This window comes from Polyodon spathula, chromosome 2 (genome assembly GCF_017654505.1).
Source record: "Polyodon spathula isolate WHYD16114869_AA chromosome 2, ASM1765450v1, whole genome shotgun sequence".
NCBI lineage: Eukaryota > Metazoa > Chordata > Actinopteri > Acipenseriformes > Polyodontidae > Polyodon > Polyodon spathula.
This window is the reverse complement of record NC_054535.1, coordinates 45,192,657-45,211,039: the sequence shown is the minus strand read 5'-3', so window position 1 is coordinate 45,211,039 and position 18,383 is coordinate 45,192,657. Positions and strand designations below refer to the sequence as shown.

Below are 18,383 nucleotides of genomic sequence, written 5' to 3'. Positions count from 1 at the left end.
CATCTGCCCTGCAACCCCCCCCCCCCAGCAGAATTTCGTTCTGTCTTTCCTTGTTCCTTGTTCGCTCAAAAGATAATTAACGAAATTCAGCAATCTAATATTCGACAAGTCATCCCTTCCCAATCTCCTCATGCTCACTCAAGATTACATGGCCGCTGCCCTCACTCCATCTACTCGCTCCCCCTACGCAACCAGCCGGTCTGCTTTCCGCAAGCAAAATCAGATCTGCCCTACACCCTGCAACCAGGATTTCATTCTGTCTTTACTTGTTCACACAAGATAACCTACACAATTCAACAATCCGATACTCAACATAAAATTCATCGATTTCGCAATCTCATCACATTCGCGCACATTCTTCGTGTCCGCTGCACTCGCTCCCATTACATTCTCCAACAACACACTTGACCACAAAGTACACTCAGAATGAATTTTATAGATTACACAACACTCTTTTTTTCTAATCTGCCAATACCTTAGCGACTATCGTGTTTTTTTTTTGTAACTTTATTAGATTGCTTTATTTAAATGTCTAGTTCATGTATTAAGAAAGCAGTATCGCTTATTTGCTAATTTACAAAAAACTTAAGTAATACCTTGAGCTTAAAAGATTAGTCGATGCCTTGCCAGAGGCTAGACTTACGCAATTCAGTTTTCAGAAATGTACATGGCTCAAAAGAAATATACCCGTAGTGTTTTTCTAGTAACACAACGGACATAGTAAAAAAATAAATAAAATCTATTTGATCAACGGGCAAGTTTAGAAGCCCAGAAAAACATCAGGATGTGGTGTTTCCTCCTGCAGCATTGAAACAGCCTTTCTCTGTTCTACGATGACTTCATATCCTATGCCCTTTATTCATTCCGTATTGGTGAAGCAACCTCAGCAGCCAAAAGGAATGTTAAGCAGCATTTAATCAAAAGTCAGTTCTGGCTGTGTATTGCTTCACAGGGCTTGTTCACTTCATTTCACAGTCTAAAATATCTATCTGAAGATTTCACGATTAAAACAGAACATTTATTCCTTCCATACAGATGCAGCAGTCAATGCCACCAGGTCTTCCACTGCAGTGGAATCTTGTGTTCGTTCTTCTCCATGACATATCTTTGGCCAAATTAGTATTGCTAGTATGCCTGGAGTGAGGGCCATCTCTCCGACAGGACCCTGAGGTTTCCTCCCAGTGACAGAGGTTTTTCCTCGCCACATAAATGTTTATGTATGGCGGAGTTGTGGAGAGTCGGGGGTCCTCTTTGGGGGGTGTGAAGCCACACTGGCTTTGTCCTCTGCCAGGAAGGTTCTCTGCGAGACAAAGGGAACCCCTGGCCAAATCTATCTAACTCTCTTTCATCTTCCCATTTTCTCACTAGATTCCCCTTAGGGGAAGTATCGGTTGCTTCCTAGCCTTGGAGGCTGATCGGTTCGGTCTCAACTTCACGAGGGCGGCTCTCCACAGGCCAAGGGGAATCACCGTACTCATCCCCGAGTCACAAAGCACGTCTCTCCTATTATCAATTCCCGAGGACTCTTTCTCCTTGCAGCCCTAGCTCATGTCCAGTGAATATTTGGTGAAAGACAGAATACAGATTTTTCACAGTTGCAGTATCACGTTTTGTTCTTCCCTCCGATTCTTCACTTTTGCAAAAAGCACCTCACATAGCCTGCTACTGATCACTTTACAGCAGAACTCCAGTCTTCAAGGTCCATTTCCCATTAGGTTTTAAATAACAACAAATTAAATACTTAATGGATTAATACACAAATAGAGAAGAAATTGGTTCAGTTGTAATATATAAGGGTCTGGTTGTAACAAACATATGGGATAAAATGGCCTTTAGTCTGCACCACTGTTTTAGAGCAGCAGCACTCACTTGTGGCTCTTTGAATCCATTCCAATTTAAGATCTTGTTCCAACCAGGTACTTCATTTTAAATTGAACACCTAGTTTTTCAATTAAAGTATGTAACTAAATACCTGGTTGGAACAAGGCTCTGGACTGCTTCATTCAAGAACTAAGGACACAGCTGTGATAAACACTGTTCTACAGCAAGAGAAACAAAACTCTAATTGTACACACACCATACAGCACAACACATGATCTATGATCCTTCTACCACACCTGTCAGAAAAGTCTGCTTGTCTAAATGCATGTTGCATGCCTTAATGATGACTGACCAAACCATTTAGAATGTGTAAATTTAGAAAATCCCTTAGTCAGCCATGTATGTGGACTACAGTAGACCTATATAAGCTGTCTGAGAGTTGTGTGCAACTGTTCAGCAACAATCACAGGCAAGCCAAAGGATCCTAGCGAGTTCACAAGAGGTATGAAGGGCCCCAAGCAATCAGCTTGTCCCTCAAAGTAGTCACTAAGTGTTCATGACAGTCTCCTCTGAAAAGCAAAACATATCTGGCCACAAGCAGGTTATGAAGGATCAAGTCTGAAGATGTGTACAACATATAGCAGCACAATATTCTACAAAATGCGCACACAGGCATACTCTCAGATAGTTATACTCTAAATAACTTGCAACTTTAATATTGGAAAAGTGGACAGAGAAATGTTTTATGTGCAGCCAGATTCTATACAGTTATCTATAAACTTTAAAACATGCCTAACTTACAATAATAACCTATTCAGCGAATTTGTGTGGAGTCCATTACATTAGATATACAGTACAGAAAGAAACTCATTGTAAAGTGATTTCATCCAGATCCACCTCAGGGATTAAAGGCTTTCTATGAGAAATTGCAGTAGATAAACATGGTGTTGGCACGAGCAGTGAGCAATTAATGGCTGCTACCACCGTACCTTCCCGAGGGCTTTGGAACTAAGAGTTAATCATGAAATGCTGATATTTTAGTGCAAACCTGCCTATCGCATCACTGGTTTCATCAAAGGCCTTTCATGTAAGTCAAGTACCTTAACCAGTTTACTAGTGATGATGCTGGTGCTGAAAATAAATGTGTTTCTGAATGTGTTTTATTAAATGCAGATATTTTAAATACTATAGTGCAGTGCCAGGAGGCAACAGCTCAATAATGTACTACTGACTGTACCAGATTAACTGTCTAAGACTATGTGACTGATAGCATCTGAAAAAACAGGTACCAAAAAGCAGGTGTTTTAACCTGCAGTGTTGTATTTGAAATGCCTTAGAAAAAGCCACCATAATAGAAGGGGTAACATGAATGCTAATAAGAGTGGAAAATGTTGTTGTTTTTTTCCCTTTGGATATCACTTCTCCGGTAAGGACACATTTATGGTCCAATTGGCAATGGTATTTCATTAATTTAAAGGGATGTCATTTGTTTTGCACTGAAATAAGGCAGTATAATTTAAAATCTCCATTGCATGTCAAGACCAGTGTTTTTCTTCTGCAGTACTGTATTTCCATAATAACATTAGTGAGTCATGTTTATGGTATTAAACTAGAGTTAATGGCAGAATCTTTAACTCGTTTTAACAATGTTTTTTTTGTTTGTTTGCTTGTTTGTTTGTAATGTACAGTCGGCCTAGGTATTTAGAAAATGCATGGTGTTCTATCTGCTACAACAGCCTACTAAATCATGAATCAAACACTTTCCCCGTAAATTTTAAACCAAAGTGCCCGTATTCCTCAGATGAAAACTTGTTTTACTAATAATACTCGTCAAGCACTTTCTTCTACTTGAGTTTTAATACAGGTGCATAATACTAATCATTGCGTTGAATTTAACTGAATTGAAGAGTAGATAACACATATAGCGCGGTGTGTGGAATGATAACGAGCAAAAGTGTAACGTTTTGTGTAACATATGTTTTGAAAAAACAATACTAATTTCTAACACTAAAAAACCATAATTTCCAGTGGCGCGGTCCTTACCTGCATGTGGCATAGTAATAGTCTCGTTCACATTGCTGGAGCCCACATTAAAGATGACCACAGCAGACGCATTTTGACTGGTAGCATGGCGGATTTTGTCCTTGTATGTACAGTTCCCTTTGGGTATAAGAGCTACCCAGCTTTTGGCATTGGCAGGGACTGCAAATTTAGTGTTGGGGTCGCAAGCAAGTCTGTCGTGGGTAAATGAGGGCATCACCACGACCCCCTTAGTATCCTGTTTCAAAGAGTGTTCCCCGTACCGACCGCACTCTGTTTTTTCTGTTCTGGTCTCCGCACTCACGGGATCCACATAGGTAATATTCACAAAAGCTGTATACCATTCCTCTTTCTCGGCCACCGTGAAGTCCAGGCAGAGCAAATGCACGAAACAAAAGGAAAATAGCCATGTTGAGAGAGCCAGACTGCGGCAGGTTTGGATTAGGGACACTGCCATAGTTCTGAGGTTTCTTAATGTTCCCCTCTGCCTAGCTAGGCAGCTACCCTTTCGCACTATACTCGACTGCGTCCCGCCTACCCTCTCTGTATTCTGCTTCGATTTTTTTTCTTCCGGCGATTAAGAGAAGGCAGATCGCTGCTCCAACAAAGAACCTCGGGCCAGTGTTACCTTTAATTGATTGGGTGCTGCTGCCGGGTCTCCAGTGAATACAATACAAATCTGGTTGCTAGACGAAATGTTGTTTAAGGACTGGTGGCTGGAGGAGGGGCTTCGTGATGTCGATGCAGTTGTCAAGACTGCTCTGGTGTCTGTACAAATTCTCATAGGCAGTGGAAACTGTGAATGAACAACGGGTATGCAGCGACATCGTCTGGAGTACACAACGCCCCTGCACCTGTACCTGAATCTGACAGTGTACCACTTTTTAACACTACACTTGTGTTTTGTCATTTTTCATCAAAATATGCTACCGGTAGCAAAATATGACATGTAGAAGTTAAAACATTGAGATGGGTATATAGAGCGTACTTTGAAAAGTTGTGTGTGTGTGTGTGTGTATGTGTGTGTGTATATATATATATATATATATATATATATATATATATATATATATATATATATATATATATATATATATATATATATATATATATATAAAAAAATTTATATTAATTGTACTGAATAAAAATTTTATTAGTTGTTGTATTAGCAAAGTGTGGACCTTTCAAACTTTACAATATAATATTATTATAATATTATTATAATATATAATATTAATTATAATTGAACGTTTTGTTAAACTGTTTCCAAAGGTGTAGACGAAGCTTCATTTTGTTAACGTCATTCGCAGGAAAAATAGAAAGGGAAAAAATAAATTATTTTTTACATGGATAAAGATGTCATAGTGTCTACAGCTACACGTTAATATATATATATATATATATATATATATATATATATATATATATATATATATATATATATATATATATATATATATATATATATATATGTAGCAGTTTTTGATGAGCGTCCTCGGTCTTGGGTGAAGAACAATCTGGTCATGCGCAAAGCAGGGTGAAAACAGTCTGGGCATGCGCAGTAAGTAAGGTATGACACACTGATAGGTAGCATAAATTGACGTGACACCGGTACTTTAAAATGTTAGCATTAGGTTAGTTCGGAACTAAATAATCCGTGCTATGAGTTAGTGCGGCGGGGAGGCTGATCAAGTTGATGGACACAGATAGCAATTTCCTGTTTCCAATACTGAAGAGGAAGGGAGGCTGAAGTAGGTGTGTGTTCGTTGTGTTATCCATTTTTATGCATTTTAGCCTCACAATCTCGTTATCAGGTGCCGATGTTATTTTTTTTTTACTATTATTGTAAAGTGTCAGGGCGGTTTTTCGACTTAAAAAAGTGCGTTATGCGAAATGATTCACATGCCTAGATTATACAGCAGTACGTGGCTGGTGGGAACCGCTTCGTGAAGATGTAATAGTTGACAGAAATGTGTGTGTTTCATGGTGCAATGTTTAAGCCTGAGCAATTTGCTTAACCGCTAATCTCCAAAATACTAAAATTTTAATTTTAAATGTCGTCTGTTTTACTCTGCTCAATAGAGCGTCCATATTTTCGACATAAAAAAATATAAAATAATATAAACTTGTGTTGGATCTGTATAGGAATAACACTATTGTGTTTCGAAGTACTTACAGGGCTTGAATTAAAAAAAAAAAAAAAAAAAAAAAAAAAAAATTCTGATGGGAGGGCAAAAAATTTAGTGGGGAATGGCCAAAAAAAAACACTTTTTTTTTTTTTTTTACTGTAGCATCAGTCAAATGGTTGTTGCTTCAGGTAACAAATACATGTACTGCAACAAAACCTCTATCTATCTATCTATCTATCTATTAACAGCACTCTCCATTGCCTTTGCCATTGCCTGATGGGAAGCTTATACTTTAAATTTCTTTTTCAGAGCTGCGTTGTGTGCACTGCCACTAGAAACAATATCTCATTAATGTAGAGGTTTTGTAACAGCGGCTAGCAAACGTTACAGTTTGCATAGAGACTGCTGACCGAACTCTTCATTTGACCACTATCGTTATTAAACTCCAGCCGTGGATAAATAAAAAGCAGAAAAATCAGCTGCCTTTGCAATGTGCTTTACCTTTTAACCAGCGGTCTGTCTTTTTATGCCGTGTTGTCTTTTTTTAAAGTTATAAAGAAAAGCAAATCCCAAACTCACCTCTTACAAAATAGAACAAGGGTCTTAATTTATTTATTTATTTTTAAATACAGTTTACTTTCATCTTACTGCAATATAGGCAATGTCTTGACGGCTTCTGCAAAAACAATTCTTAAGCCAGGATGGCTGCCGAGAATCGCGTATCACAGTACGAGAGATTAAAGTCTCATGTCATTTGATATATCCAGCACTGCTTGGAATAATGTATGTGTTTAAATTAGGCATTCTAAATTGTGTGGAATGTAGGGGGAGCAGGAAAAATACAGCATTTTCCGGTACTGATAGTTGCACATATGCGGGAGCAACAGAAATTCAAGCCCTGAATTCCGGCAATTTCTCGTTTCAAATGCTACGCAAACTTGATTCCATGACGCCTTTGGTGATACAGGTACATGGGGAAGCACTGTGCAGTATGACAAATCATGACCTTCCACTATTGACATTCCAACATTTGATTTCACGTGTAGCCTCGGGTACGTTTTAATACCCTATTTAATGTGTGTCAGAGAACCATCTTTCCAACTGTGACATAACATTATTTACCAATAGTATCATAATCTATGATATTTTGTTTTACTTTTCCCCCCCTCATTTGTTTAGGAGTTAGTGTCAGAGAATATATTTCTATGTCTTGCATGTCAATTTATGGCATTGTTCCGGATGCAGAGTACACAATTTCAGGGTATCCATACCCAAAATGGCTAGCCAATTTAAGTGTGTCTATTGAAAAGCATAACATTTCATGTGGGGGCCCTTATTGTAAGTTTTTTTTACTAATATATATATAAAACGTTTTTATTACACTCTCTCTCTCTCTCTCTCTCTCTCTCTCTCTCTCTCTCTCTCTCTCTCTCTCTCTCTCTCTCTCTCTCTATATATATCTATCTATATATATATATATATATATATATATATAGAGATAGAGAGAGAGAGAGATATATAGAGAGAGAGAGATAGAGAGAGAAACCAGAGAGAGAGGGAGAAAATATAGGACCTTTGGTGGAGTATTTGGTTGGTATATATACATGCAACAGTTCAAGGCAAAGATAGCAACGTCAAAACTAACGACGTTAGCAGTCTGGTCTAAAGTTTTACGGCTTTTCTTCTGAAAATTCTTCCGTCTTTTGGCGTTTCTGGCGCTTTTTGTTTACAGCTCGTTTGCCCTGGTTCAAACTGAACCCGTTTTGTAGGAAGGTAATGAAGAGCAAACATACAAAGTAAGTGAATGACGTTGGCAAAACATCCTTCAAAATTCAATGGTTGTTTCATTCACTTAAACAGCTCCCTCATTTTTAAATAAATTTTTAAAAGGAGGCTATGTGTAAGCATTCCTAAAACGGACAAAATTACTGAATGAAATGACTGCCTGTTTTAATGTGCATTTAACACATTGTGTGTGGGTGTAACACATATTGTGTGTGTGTATATATATATATATATATATATATATATATATATATATATATATATATATATATATATATGTGTGTGTGTGTGTGTGTGTATATATATGTATATATATGTGTGTGTGTGTGTGTATATATGTATATATATATATGTGTGTGTGTGTATATATGTATAAATATATGTGTGTGTGTGTACTTTTAGCCTTAAGCTTTAACTTTTTTTGTATTTCAGCAAATCCACTTGATTCAGGCTATGTATAGCTTTGTGTAGCAGAGGTTATCCTATTTTTCCTTTTAATAAATGTAAACAATGCTTTTTGTTGAAAGTAGCACAAAATAACCTGTAGTATAAACTGTTGCAGCTGTGCTCTGATTGCGTGTGTATGTGTGTGTGTGTGGGATGATGTCTTTAAGCACAACATTTTCATTGTGTGTCGTTTGAAAGAAAATACAGAAAATCACATCTCATCTCTGCTCCAGAAGTGTGGAACCTGCTGCTTTTGTTAAGTTTCATAACTACATCAGCATATTTAATATCAAACTTCACTTGAGCTGAGCTTATTTTTTTAAACACATTTAATACGATCGGCTATTAGAAGGGAGATTTAAATGACTGCATTTCTTTTACTCTTTATCTAGCTACGGTCATTTAGAAAATACTGGTACACATCAGAACTACGATTTAATTCTGCTAAGAATTAACAAGCAACCAGTAGACCCTTGGCAGTATTGTAACTACAGTACAGTAAAATAGACAGTGGGGAGAAATCAATTGAAGTTCTCTGAGCCATTTCTTTCTGTCAGCATCGCATTGGCTCTGATGCATGGGGGCAAAGCTGGCAGGTCTCCTCTTTGCACTACAGTAAACCCTGTTGGGTCATAAAGGAAGCAGGCTTGGTCGTGTAAAGGTTGTATTTAATCGCATGCAGATCAATGTAATGTAAAGCATCCAGACATGATACATAACAGCAAGAAAAGTATTAACTAAATACCAATAACACACAAATATATCGTTGTTTTTACTCTGCTCACTCTGCATCACGAAATTAAATCGCTACATGACTCCTCTTAGGCCTATAGGAATAAAATTTGCCATGACGGTGGCAGACTGACTCTTTGTTTACAAACTGAATGCAGGCAGCACACACGGCAAGTGGTTTTCTTATGCATTGAAGGGAGAGGAAGTGTAGGGGGGGGGAGAAAAAATAGGAGAAAGTGTTTTTTGTTTTTTATAACAATATTTATTTCATCTATTTATTTTATTCACCATTTTGAGCGCTTGGTGGTACCACAGCTTCTCTATGTATCTATTGACTCATGTGTGTGATTTTGTTTATTACACTCCAGCAGATCATTTGTTGATGTTAAGAAATGTGCCCTTGCTGTACAAAGAAGTATCTCTGTTATCCAATGCGGAGAGTAAACAGCACCTGTAAAGTATCTACATGCACACTCTAAAATGTAGTATTCAAATTTATAAACAAAATGGGAGGAATTTTACTTTAAATCAGGGGTGTGTACCAAGCAGAGTCTTGTATAATCACTTTTTTTGTGCTTGGTGTTCCTCAAATGTGTACATTTAATTGTCTAATAGCTATCATTTTCCATTACAGGAATGTGACAAGTGCCAAAGGTATGTTTCATTAGTTTTTGTCTCCCTTTCAAAGCATTTTCTTTCCGTGTGTTTATAACACCAGAACAACTACAAACTAATAATGGATTTAAAAAAGTTTTTGTGGTTGTGTTTGTACAGTTGTAGTCAAATTTTACATACACCAATGGACATTTATAATTTCTAGAAATTTCTCAAACAAAGAATTTTAGGAAAATCTTTTTGTAGCAAAAGTTTTGCTTTTGTGAATGAGGAAAAAGTTACAAGAAATAGATGTCTACAGTTCTTTTTTATGCAAAACTTCAAAAATGCCAATTCTAAAGTATTCATACCTGTTGATGCTATGATAGTATTGTCTACAAGGTGCTAGAAATTTCAATATGATAATGCAGAACCTAATTCTAGAAAATTCCAGATTGTAGGTGAACATTCTTAGAGTGTATAAAAGGGTAAGGCCTAGGATGATGACTGTCATTACCAATAAGTCAATATAGGGAAAAAGTAAATGGCTATCTGAAGACCTTAAGCAGAAAATTATTGTCATAAAGCTGGAAAAGGATGCAAGAAGATTTCCAAGTATTTGAGTATCCCAATGTCAACTGTTTGTGTTATCAAGAAGTTTGACTCATGTCTGGAAAAAGGTTCTTTCACCAAGAACAAGAACTGTGAGGAAGGTTAATAACAGTCTGAGATTGACTGCAAAAGATATTCAAAGTGAATTGGCTACAAGTGGGACTGGGTTTCCTTTTCAACCATAGGTCAAGTGTTGCATGGTGACGGTCTCAATGGTTGCAGGCCAAGAAAAAAAGCCACTCTTAGGAAAACGTCACAAGGACAATCGCAGTTTGCAAAACATTTGATTTTTGGTCAAAGGTTTCATGGAGTGATCATGAGAAAATCAAGCTATTTGGTCACACTGATAGTCGTTACGTTTGGAGAAAGTCTGGTGAGGCGTACAAAGAAAAGAACACCATATCTACTGTCAAGCATGAAGGTGGTAATATCCTTCTGTGGGGCTGTTTTTCCTCTAATGGCACAGGAAATTTAGTTCTAGTACATGGTAAAATGGATTCCATAGGATACAAAAAGATATTGGCCAATCATCTGAAACACTCTTAATTTTTTAGAATTACTATTCCGGACAGCCACTATAATGTCATTATCTTTATAAAAAATGTGCACGGATTAATCAATCTATTTTAATTGGCTAATGCCCATAAATTAACCGATCAAAAATAAAAATTACAATCGATTGACAGCCCTAATGTATAGTATTTATTTAAGCCATTGTCATCTCTTAGAGTGACAGGTCAATCAAACCAGCTTTAAGGTCACATAGGGCCTAGTCATGTTAATTGAGGAAAAAAAAAAGCATAATATTGGTTGAAGTTTTTTTTCTAAACTGCTTTTTCCAAGTCTGGGGATAACTGGAAGTACTGTCTGTTCCTTATTGTACTGTTATCTTGTTTCTTTCTTCTATTGACACTAAGACGGCAGAAAAACAGAGCCTTTTGCTACTTCTGTAGCTCGGTACAGAAGTTACCAATCTGTGCCCAGTGTGGTAAGTAAACCATTTTCTTTTAGTCTTCTGGTATTCAGAAATTACATTATATATGTATGTATGTATGTATATTTAAATCTATACACCAGAAACAACTATTTAATTTGGCACAGCTAGCATGTTTTCAAGAGGAACCCAGGAAAGAGACAATATACATTTAACATCTTCCATTCTCACACACGTCTCAAGTCAGTGATTACATATGCAGTTGCAGTGGCATAAAATTAGTACCACCCATTAGAATGCAACCGTAATGTTTAATTATCTGCTAGTACCCATGAAAACTATTTGAATCAATTCAGAAATTGTTGTCAAATAACAAGTGTCACTTAAATAACAACAAACAAGGCCTATCAGCAGTGATTGCACCTGCAAAAATAGTTGCAGGTTCATTCATATGCCCACATTTAGTGTTACTGTACATGCTATAGAGTTACAACAAAACTCATTACTATCTGCTGTGTTTTCTTATTTTGCTTATTAATAGAAGATTATTGTAATATTTTTAGGCTAATGCAAGACTTTTCCAAATATACTGTATTCCATTAAGTACATTGACGTTCCTATATAAATTAGGTCTGATAACGTGTTTGCAAAGCTCCCATAGTAAAATATTATGTAACCTAAATCCTGGGCAAATTCTAAAGTGATCTTCCAAAAACTAGCCCTTAGGAACGCTCCAGCATTTCTCTTTTCACAAAGTATTCAGTTTGCAAATATTTAAATAAAAGCCTGTCGCAGGAATGTACACCACACAGCAGGAAGAAACAGTAAGTAATGAGTCTGACTGTACATTCTACATCTTGTTCAGTAACATTTTACATGTATGTTGTCTGCTAGCTTTTAAGAATTACGATGTCAGATTTCAAATTTACAGTATTTAATTGATTAAATGTAATACGTTCAGAGTCCAGTAGCAGCATAAGACTCGTAGGATGATAATTACTGTCCTGGGAGAAATGGGGTCTGGCCCAACTTTGGTTGGAGTCTTTCTGTGCTTTTATGATATTTTATAGTGATTTGGTTTTAATTCAGTTTTAGTCGCTTGCACATGCTACAGTCAGTATTCTAATTGTTGGTTTGAGAGTGTGGTTGTTTTTTTTTTTTTTAAAGGAAAAACTAAATGCATGATGAAATCATCTGATTGTGTGATAAGACACCCCGGGATCCACAGCACTGGTCTAGCAATGGTGGTAAGTGTTCTGGCATCACTACGTGCCGATCTTTGTGCATCAATCATTTTACACTGGTTGGTTTAGCTCCAAAAGACTTTTGGTTATTTATTGTATTATTTTGATGTTATTGCAAACGTGTTTTGTCTTTTTTTAAATTTGCCTATACTCCATGTGTAGTTTTCAAAAAAGTCCAGACATGCATGTGAGAGCCGGGCTCATTTGCATACATGGTTTTTTATAGAGCTTTTAACCTCATTCCATCTCACTGAATACCTAAACATGAATAGTAGTGCAATATTACAGTAATTGCATGACAACTTGTAATGCTGAAAAGTGTGTTTCTATGGTCATTTTTAGATGGTATTCTCATTTGCTACATAGCTGTATTTTGTGATTCTCTTAATTGAATCATTTTGTTGTAAACCCTGCTCACATAGCAGAAACCATTTGAAATTCAAACTTAATGTCTGTTACTCTGATTCAACCCCTTAGGAAAATTGTGGACGTGGGGATTATTTTTTTGTTGTATTGCGTAATTGTTTTCAATGCTACAAATATTTTAAACAGATGTATCCACACTAGCAAATGAAACCAAACTAAAAATCACTATTATTATTATTTGGGTAAAGTTAATATTGTTTATAGTGATTTAAGTGATATATCTTTAATGGTAATTTCTTCTAAATCCTCTTTTTTCTCCCACCAGGGGGCAGTCTGTGACTTTTGTGAGGCATGGGTGTGCCATGGAAAGAAATGTCTTAGCACACATGCCTGCATCTGCCCCCTTGTAGATGCAGATTGTATTGAATGTGAAAGAGGAGTCTGGGAACACGGTAAATCAGATAGGCGTTTTACTTTCAAAATAAATACAAAATAGTTGTATTGTTTTTGTTTTAATAAGCTTTGAATGGAGTTTCCTGTAATTCCTGGTCCAGGGTTAATAATCCAGCGTATGGCAGCTTGACTTGGTTTTTGTTTTGACACAGTTATTATGTTCATTCCTGAATTTAGCCTCATGCAAAGCCATGGTGGGTGATATTGGAGCTGGATGACTGAGTAGACATGCTTTCCTTCTAACACTACCCAAGCATGGCTGTAACTAGATATGAGGACACCTTATAGCTAGTTGTGTCCTTGGTGGTTTTTGTTGCATCATAAATGCTAATGCTCATGTAAAAATTGTGGTAAAGTACAAAAGACTCTTTAATTTCCTCTGTTTTACCATGCAACACAGATTTGGAGGTTGAATTGTAAATACAAAGCATAAATACTGCAGCTATAGTTTGACCTTGGTAGCATGTCAGCTCTGGGTATGGCCCTGTATCCAAGAGAATTTAAACTGCTGTCAAATGTAGTAGAGTGATGTTACCGTAGAGATTCGCTTAGTGTTGGTTCTTTTCGGTGTGGTGCATTGAAACCAATATGTGTTGCTGTCCTTAGCGTTTGTTTATGCTCTACAGGAGGAAGGATATTCCGCTGCTCTTTCTGCAACAACTTCCTGTGTGAAGATGATCAGTTCGAGCATCAAGCCAGCTGCCAGGTTCTGGAAGCAGAAACATTTAAGTGTATGTGATTGTATACAGTTTTATGTGAAATAAATACAACTAATAAAATAGATATAAAGATATATTGTGGGTGTTGATGTTGGCAGGCTAGCCGTAACCTCATTTGCACACCCTGGTCTGACAGTTGAGGTGTTGAAAGTGTTTTACCTGTGTTGGCTTGAAGGATGGCGATAACTTTTAATAGGTGCATGCTGTTTTTTTTTCATGACAGGCATTTCCTGTAACCGCCTTGGGCAACATTCTTGTCTGCGCTGTAAGGTAAGGGAAAAGACATTTTTTATGTATTGTACTGTGAAGAGTGGTAGTCGATTATATACGTTTTGCGGTAGATTAATCCATACACATTTAAAAGTATATATATATATATATATATATATATATATATATATATATATATTTGTACCACTTGTAGACCCCCCACTGTCCTGGAATAATGCATACATTAGGCATGTATAGCTCACCTTTAAACCATGAGCACCAGCTCTGCCTTTTATTATAAATGCTTTTCTGTTAAAAATCTACTGACGGTATACTTGCATCTTACACAACTACTTTTATTGGTCTGCATGCATACCTGTATACCAGTTATGTGAACAAACCCCTCATTATGGATCAAGAGGGTACAAGGTGTTGGAAAGCCATGTTCTCTGCTGGAAACATGTAAACATTTTCTTTGTGACCTGATGTTGATGGAGACAAAAGTGGTGATCCAGTGAATTCTACAATAAACCCCATGTTTAAATAAGCATCTTTTGAAAGTTGCCAGACATTTGATTCCCACAGAAGACAGAGTGGAAAACCAAGAGGTCTTTTTAAACTTTGTTATTAACAGAACATTATTTATTTTTATATAAAAGCTGTACACGGACCTTTTTTAGGTTTTTAAACATTTTTTTTTTAAATTAAACTTGCATGACATAAGCAGTTGGTGTTTATTTTTATTTGCACTATTTTCTTACTTTTTTTTTCCATGGTAAAAATGAAGCAGAAAATATCAATTTTGTGCTTAAACATTTTCAGTATTAAATGCTTAGTATTGCAAATAAGCCCAAACTAGTGGATAATTAGCTCAAGTTCAAGAGCTCTTGTCTTGTGTGTGCAGCACTGGAAAGTATTATGTGCCGTTTCTTTTGTAGGTTCAATTGTTGTTATTATTATTAAAGCTCAAAAAACAGGAGGGAAAGGTGTCACAAAAGTAGAAATTAACAAGGGCATTTGAAAGTGTACATAGTTCTTTTTTGACCTTTTAACAATTAAAAGGGAGTGACTTTCTGATGTAAACAAGTTGCATTTGAGATCCAAAGGAACAAGACCATTAAAAGAAGACATGCTGAATGTAGATTTTACCTCAAATTTATTTGACTGCATACTTGCATAGTTTTTTCACCGTCCAAGAAAAACCAAAACAACATTTATCTCATTTTGCTTGGCAGATGCTGTTTTGTTCACTGTCAATTATTGGCATCTCTGGGTTTGTGAAACCAGCAGTTAAAGTTCACTTATTTGGTATTGTGACAAAGTGCCCGCCCCTGTGTATATTATCTGTTATGTGTTGCGTGTGGTGTGTTTAAATGTTGGTGTATAGACATTGGTACACAGGATATAAACGGGTCTGTGTAACACAAGTGTTTAAAATGTATATGTGTATTTAGGCACAAGGATTGCACAGCACTTCACGTGCAAGTAAAATGTAGTAATATGTGAGCACGGGGAATTGCACTTTATTAATTCATGTGCTGGGATTCAAGTGAATAATTAATAGGTAATTGAATCCCAGCACAACAGTATATATAGATGCACGTTGTCACATATTCGGGGTTGGGTGTTCGGTGAGTGGAGAACGGGATTGGAAATAAGTATAATAATAATAATAACAACAACAACGTAAAGTATCTGCTCACCGTGTTTGTCTGTCTAGTCCGTTTTGTTTGTCTTTTTGTTTTGGCAACGTGTGCCGTGTCCTGTGTTTTCTGTTTGTTTAAACCTTTTATTTTGTAATAAACCGGCGCCAACAGGCGTCGTCTTCATTTCATTTCATCCACACTGTGTTTTGTGTATTTCATTCCTTTTCCTGGTTCTGACACCGCCCGCTTCGGCCGTCTCTGTGACAGGTATACGTTCTAATTTCAAGTGTAATCTGAATTCAGTTTGGGTTCCTGAGCAAAAAATCCAACACAGCAGTGGATCCCAGATTAATGCCACTCTTCAACTTTTTTTTTTCTCCTCACTTTCATCTCCTGAGGTTAAGATGTTGCTGTAATTAAAAAAAAAAAAAAAAAAAAAAGGATTGGAAATCTCTGCTTTAAGTAATTTACAGTAGTATTTCTCCATTTTTTGGTAAGCCTTCATTTAAAAAATTGCATGATGCAATGTATAAGTTGGAACATGTTATTGCTGGCATTAGGGTGTATCAGTATCTTTCCAAAGCTCTGTTTAAATCACATTGAAAGACTGATTTTGTTTCTTTTCTTTCATCTGCAGGCTTGCTATTGTGGTGATCATATCCGCAGCAAAGTGTTTAAACAAGAGAAGGGAAAAGAGCCACCCTGTCCCAAGTGTGGGCACGAAACACAGGAAACCAAAGATCTCAGCATGTCCAGTGAGTGCTTTAATACTGTTGGCATATCATTCTGTCCTTTCTAAGCATCCCTGTTGGAGGAGCTTGTATGATGACTGCATATATCTCATTAACTATTTAAGCTGGCAGCTTTATTTTTAGGCTTTTGCAAAGCTGCTGCTACAGTGTTGATGCATTGTATCGCCGAAACCATTTGAGATAATTACTTCATATTTGCATTGTTATATGAACATAGAATGTTAAATGTGTGCTGACCATGACATTTGGCTCTGACCTAATATATCTGCCATATTGAGGTCATGTTGCTTTTGAAGCTACAGTTGCAAAGATACAGTACACTTTGAGTTATTGTCTTAATTTGATACCCAGCTGTAATGTTTGATTTTCTTATTTAAGCTCCAGTGTTGTCCAGTAATAACCCTTTCAATTAGTACCTAGCTGTATTCAATGATTATCTCAGTATGGTTCCATTACAAATGAGACAGTTTGACTGCCACGTGGATTGTTCTGTGCCAGTTGCATTGAAATGTACCTCCAGTGGTTGGTTGCACACTGTTACTCTATCTTACTCCTATCTTACTCCCCCTTAAAGCACGCTCTCTGAAGTTCGGTCGACAGAGTGGGGCGGATGATGGAGATGGTGCCTCGGGTTATGATGCCTACTGGAAGAACCTGGCATCAGGAGGCGGGGCTGGAGGGGATGAGGAGTACGATGATGAGGAGTATGGAGATGACGAAGACTACGATGATGATGATGAGGAAGACGATGATAAGGAGTCTGACACTGAGGCCTCTGAACCTTTCTCTGATCTTAATCTGGGGAGGACCTATGCCAGTGGGTATGCCCACTACGAGGAATCACAAAACTAAATGGTGCATGTATCATTTATATAGTTGCTGTATACTTGAGTACTTGGATGTACCAAAATAATACAAATTTGAAATTGCTAGCAAAAAGTTGTTTGATTTTATTTGTACAACTTTGTTAAAATTAATTGTATTGTGATTTTATTGTCATATTTAAGACAAATAAACTATGTAATAAGTTTTACTTGTCAGGAGATCACTTTTTTATAGCGTCCTTTCTGATTGTATATTCCAGATGCTTTGTTTAAAGTGCAGGTTTAAAAACTTGTTATGGATGCGATCAGATTTCTCAAGGCGCAGGTCATTCGTGATGGCTGTAAGACGCATAGTAAATTAAGTGAAATACAAGCTTTGCCTCATTCTAGTACAGATTACTCAATGCTTGGAGGTATTTAGAAGCACACAATGTAATTTCTAGAAGTGCATTTGTTTAAGCGCAATGCAAACACCTTTTACCGGGCGCACCGGGCCCAATTTTGATGAATGTTAAATAAATTGAAGAAAATGTGCAAACTCGAGCATCTTTGTTGCGTCCTGCCATATCCCCTTGTTGTGATTTTGAAACAGAACAAGGGCTGGACACTGATCAAGAGAAACTGACTTACCCTTTTAATGTGGAATACTTATTACTGTGCATGTGTTTTTTTTTTTTGTGACCTTTTATTTAATGAGCATCAATCCAAATGCCCTAACACTGGAAAGCATTCGACAGGTTATTAGAGGAGATTTGATTTCCGCTTGCAGAATGTCAATCAGCAATTGCTCCATTGCAGACTGCATTGTCATCTTGCTGCAAGAGAGTGGGTGAGGTTGAAGCACCAGTTAAAAATATCAATGTCCGTCTCGGCTCCCTGGAAACAAACTGCACTAACCTGCTGGCCAAAACTGAGAAACTCTGAGCAGAAATGGACGACCTGGAGAAACATTTGAGGTGGGACAACCTCTGTGTCATCAGGATTCCAGAGGGCATGGAGAAGGTTAATCCCACTGAGTTTATGTCCCAATTCTTCTTGGAAGTCCTTGGCTTGCTGGGCCTGGAATCCTCACCTT

General features: G+C 37.1%; 2 protein-coding genes across 2 annotated transcripts in view; one reads left to right on the top strand and one right to left on the bottom strand.

The window, feature by feature from the left end:
• Positions 1-4,565, bottom strand: part of rnf150a (ring finger protein 150a) — an 81,665-nt gene extending 77,100 nt beyond the window's left edge. The window contains exon 1 of the mRNA XM_041223119.1: positions 3,865-4,565. Within this exon, the coding sequence (XP_041079053.1) occupies positions 3,865-4,318 (454 nt within the window). The 5' untranslated portion in view covers positions 4,319-4,565. The remainder of the gene's footprint in view (positions 1-3,864) is intronic.
• On the top strand, positions 4,557-17,513 carry znf330 (zinc finger protein 330). The gene is made up of 9 exons (XM_041269989.1): positions 4,557-4,631; positions 9,589-9,608; positions 11,078-11,148; positions 12,262-12,341; positions 13,030-13,156; positions 13,784-13,888; positions 14,100-14,146; positions 16,370-16,487; positions 17,059-17,513. Exons 1-9 carry the CDS (start codon positions 4,557-4,559, stop codon positions 17,334-17,336), a joined length of 921 nt encoding a protein of 306 aa, XP_041125923.1. The 3' UTR covers positions 17,337-17,513.
• Positions 17,514-18,383: the final 870 nt, after the last annotated feature.

Coding starts and splice junctions, on each gene's coding strand:
- znf330 (XM_041269989.1), top strand. CDS start 4,557: ATGTTGTTTAAGGACTGGTGGCTGGAGGAGGGGCTTCGTGATGTCGAT. Junction 9,609..11,077: donor GAATGTGACAAGTGCCAAAG/GTATGTTTCATT, acceptor ATTGACACTAAG/ACGGCAGAAAAACAGAGCCT. Junction 16,488..17,058: donor CAAAGATCTCAGCATGTCCA/GTGAGTGCTTTA, acceptor TCCCCCTTAAAG/CACGCTCTCTGAAGTTCGGT.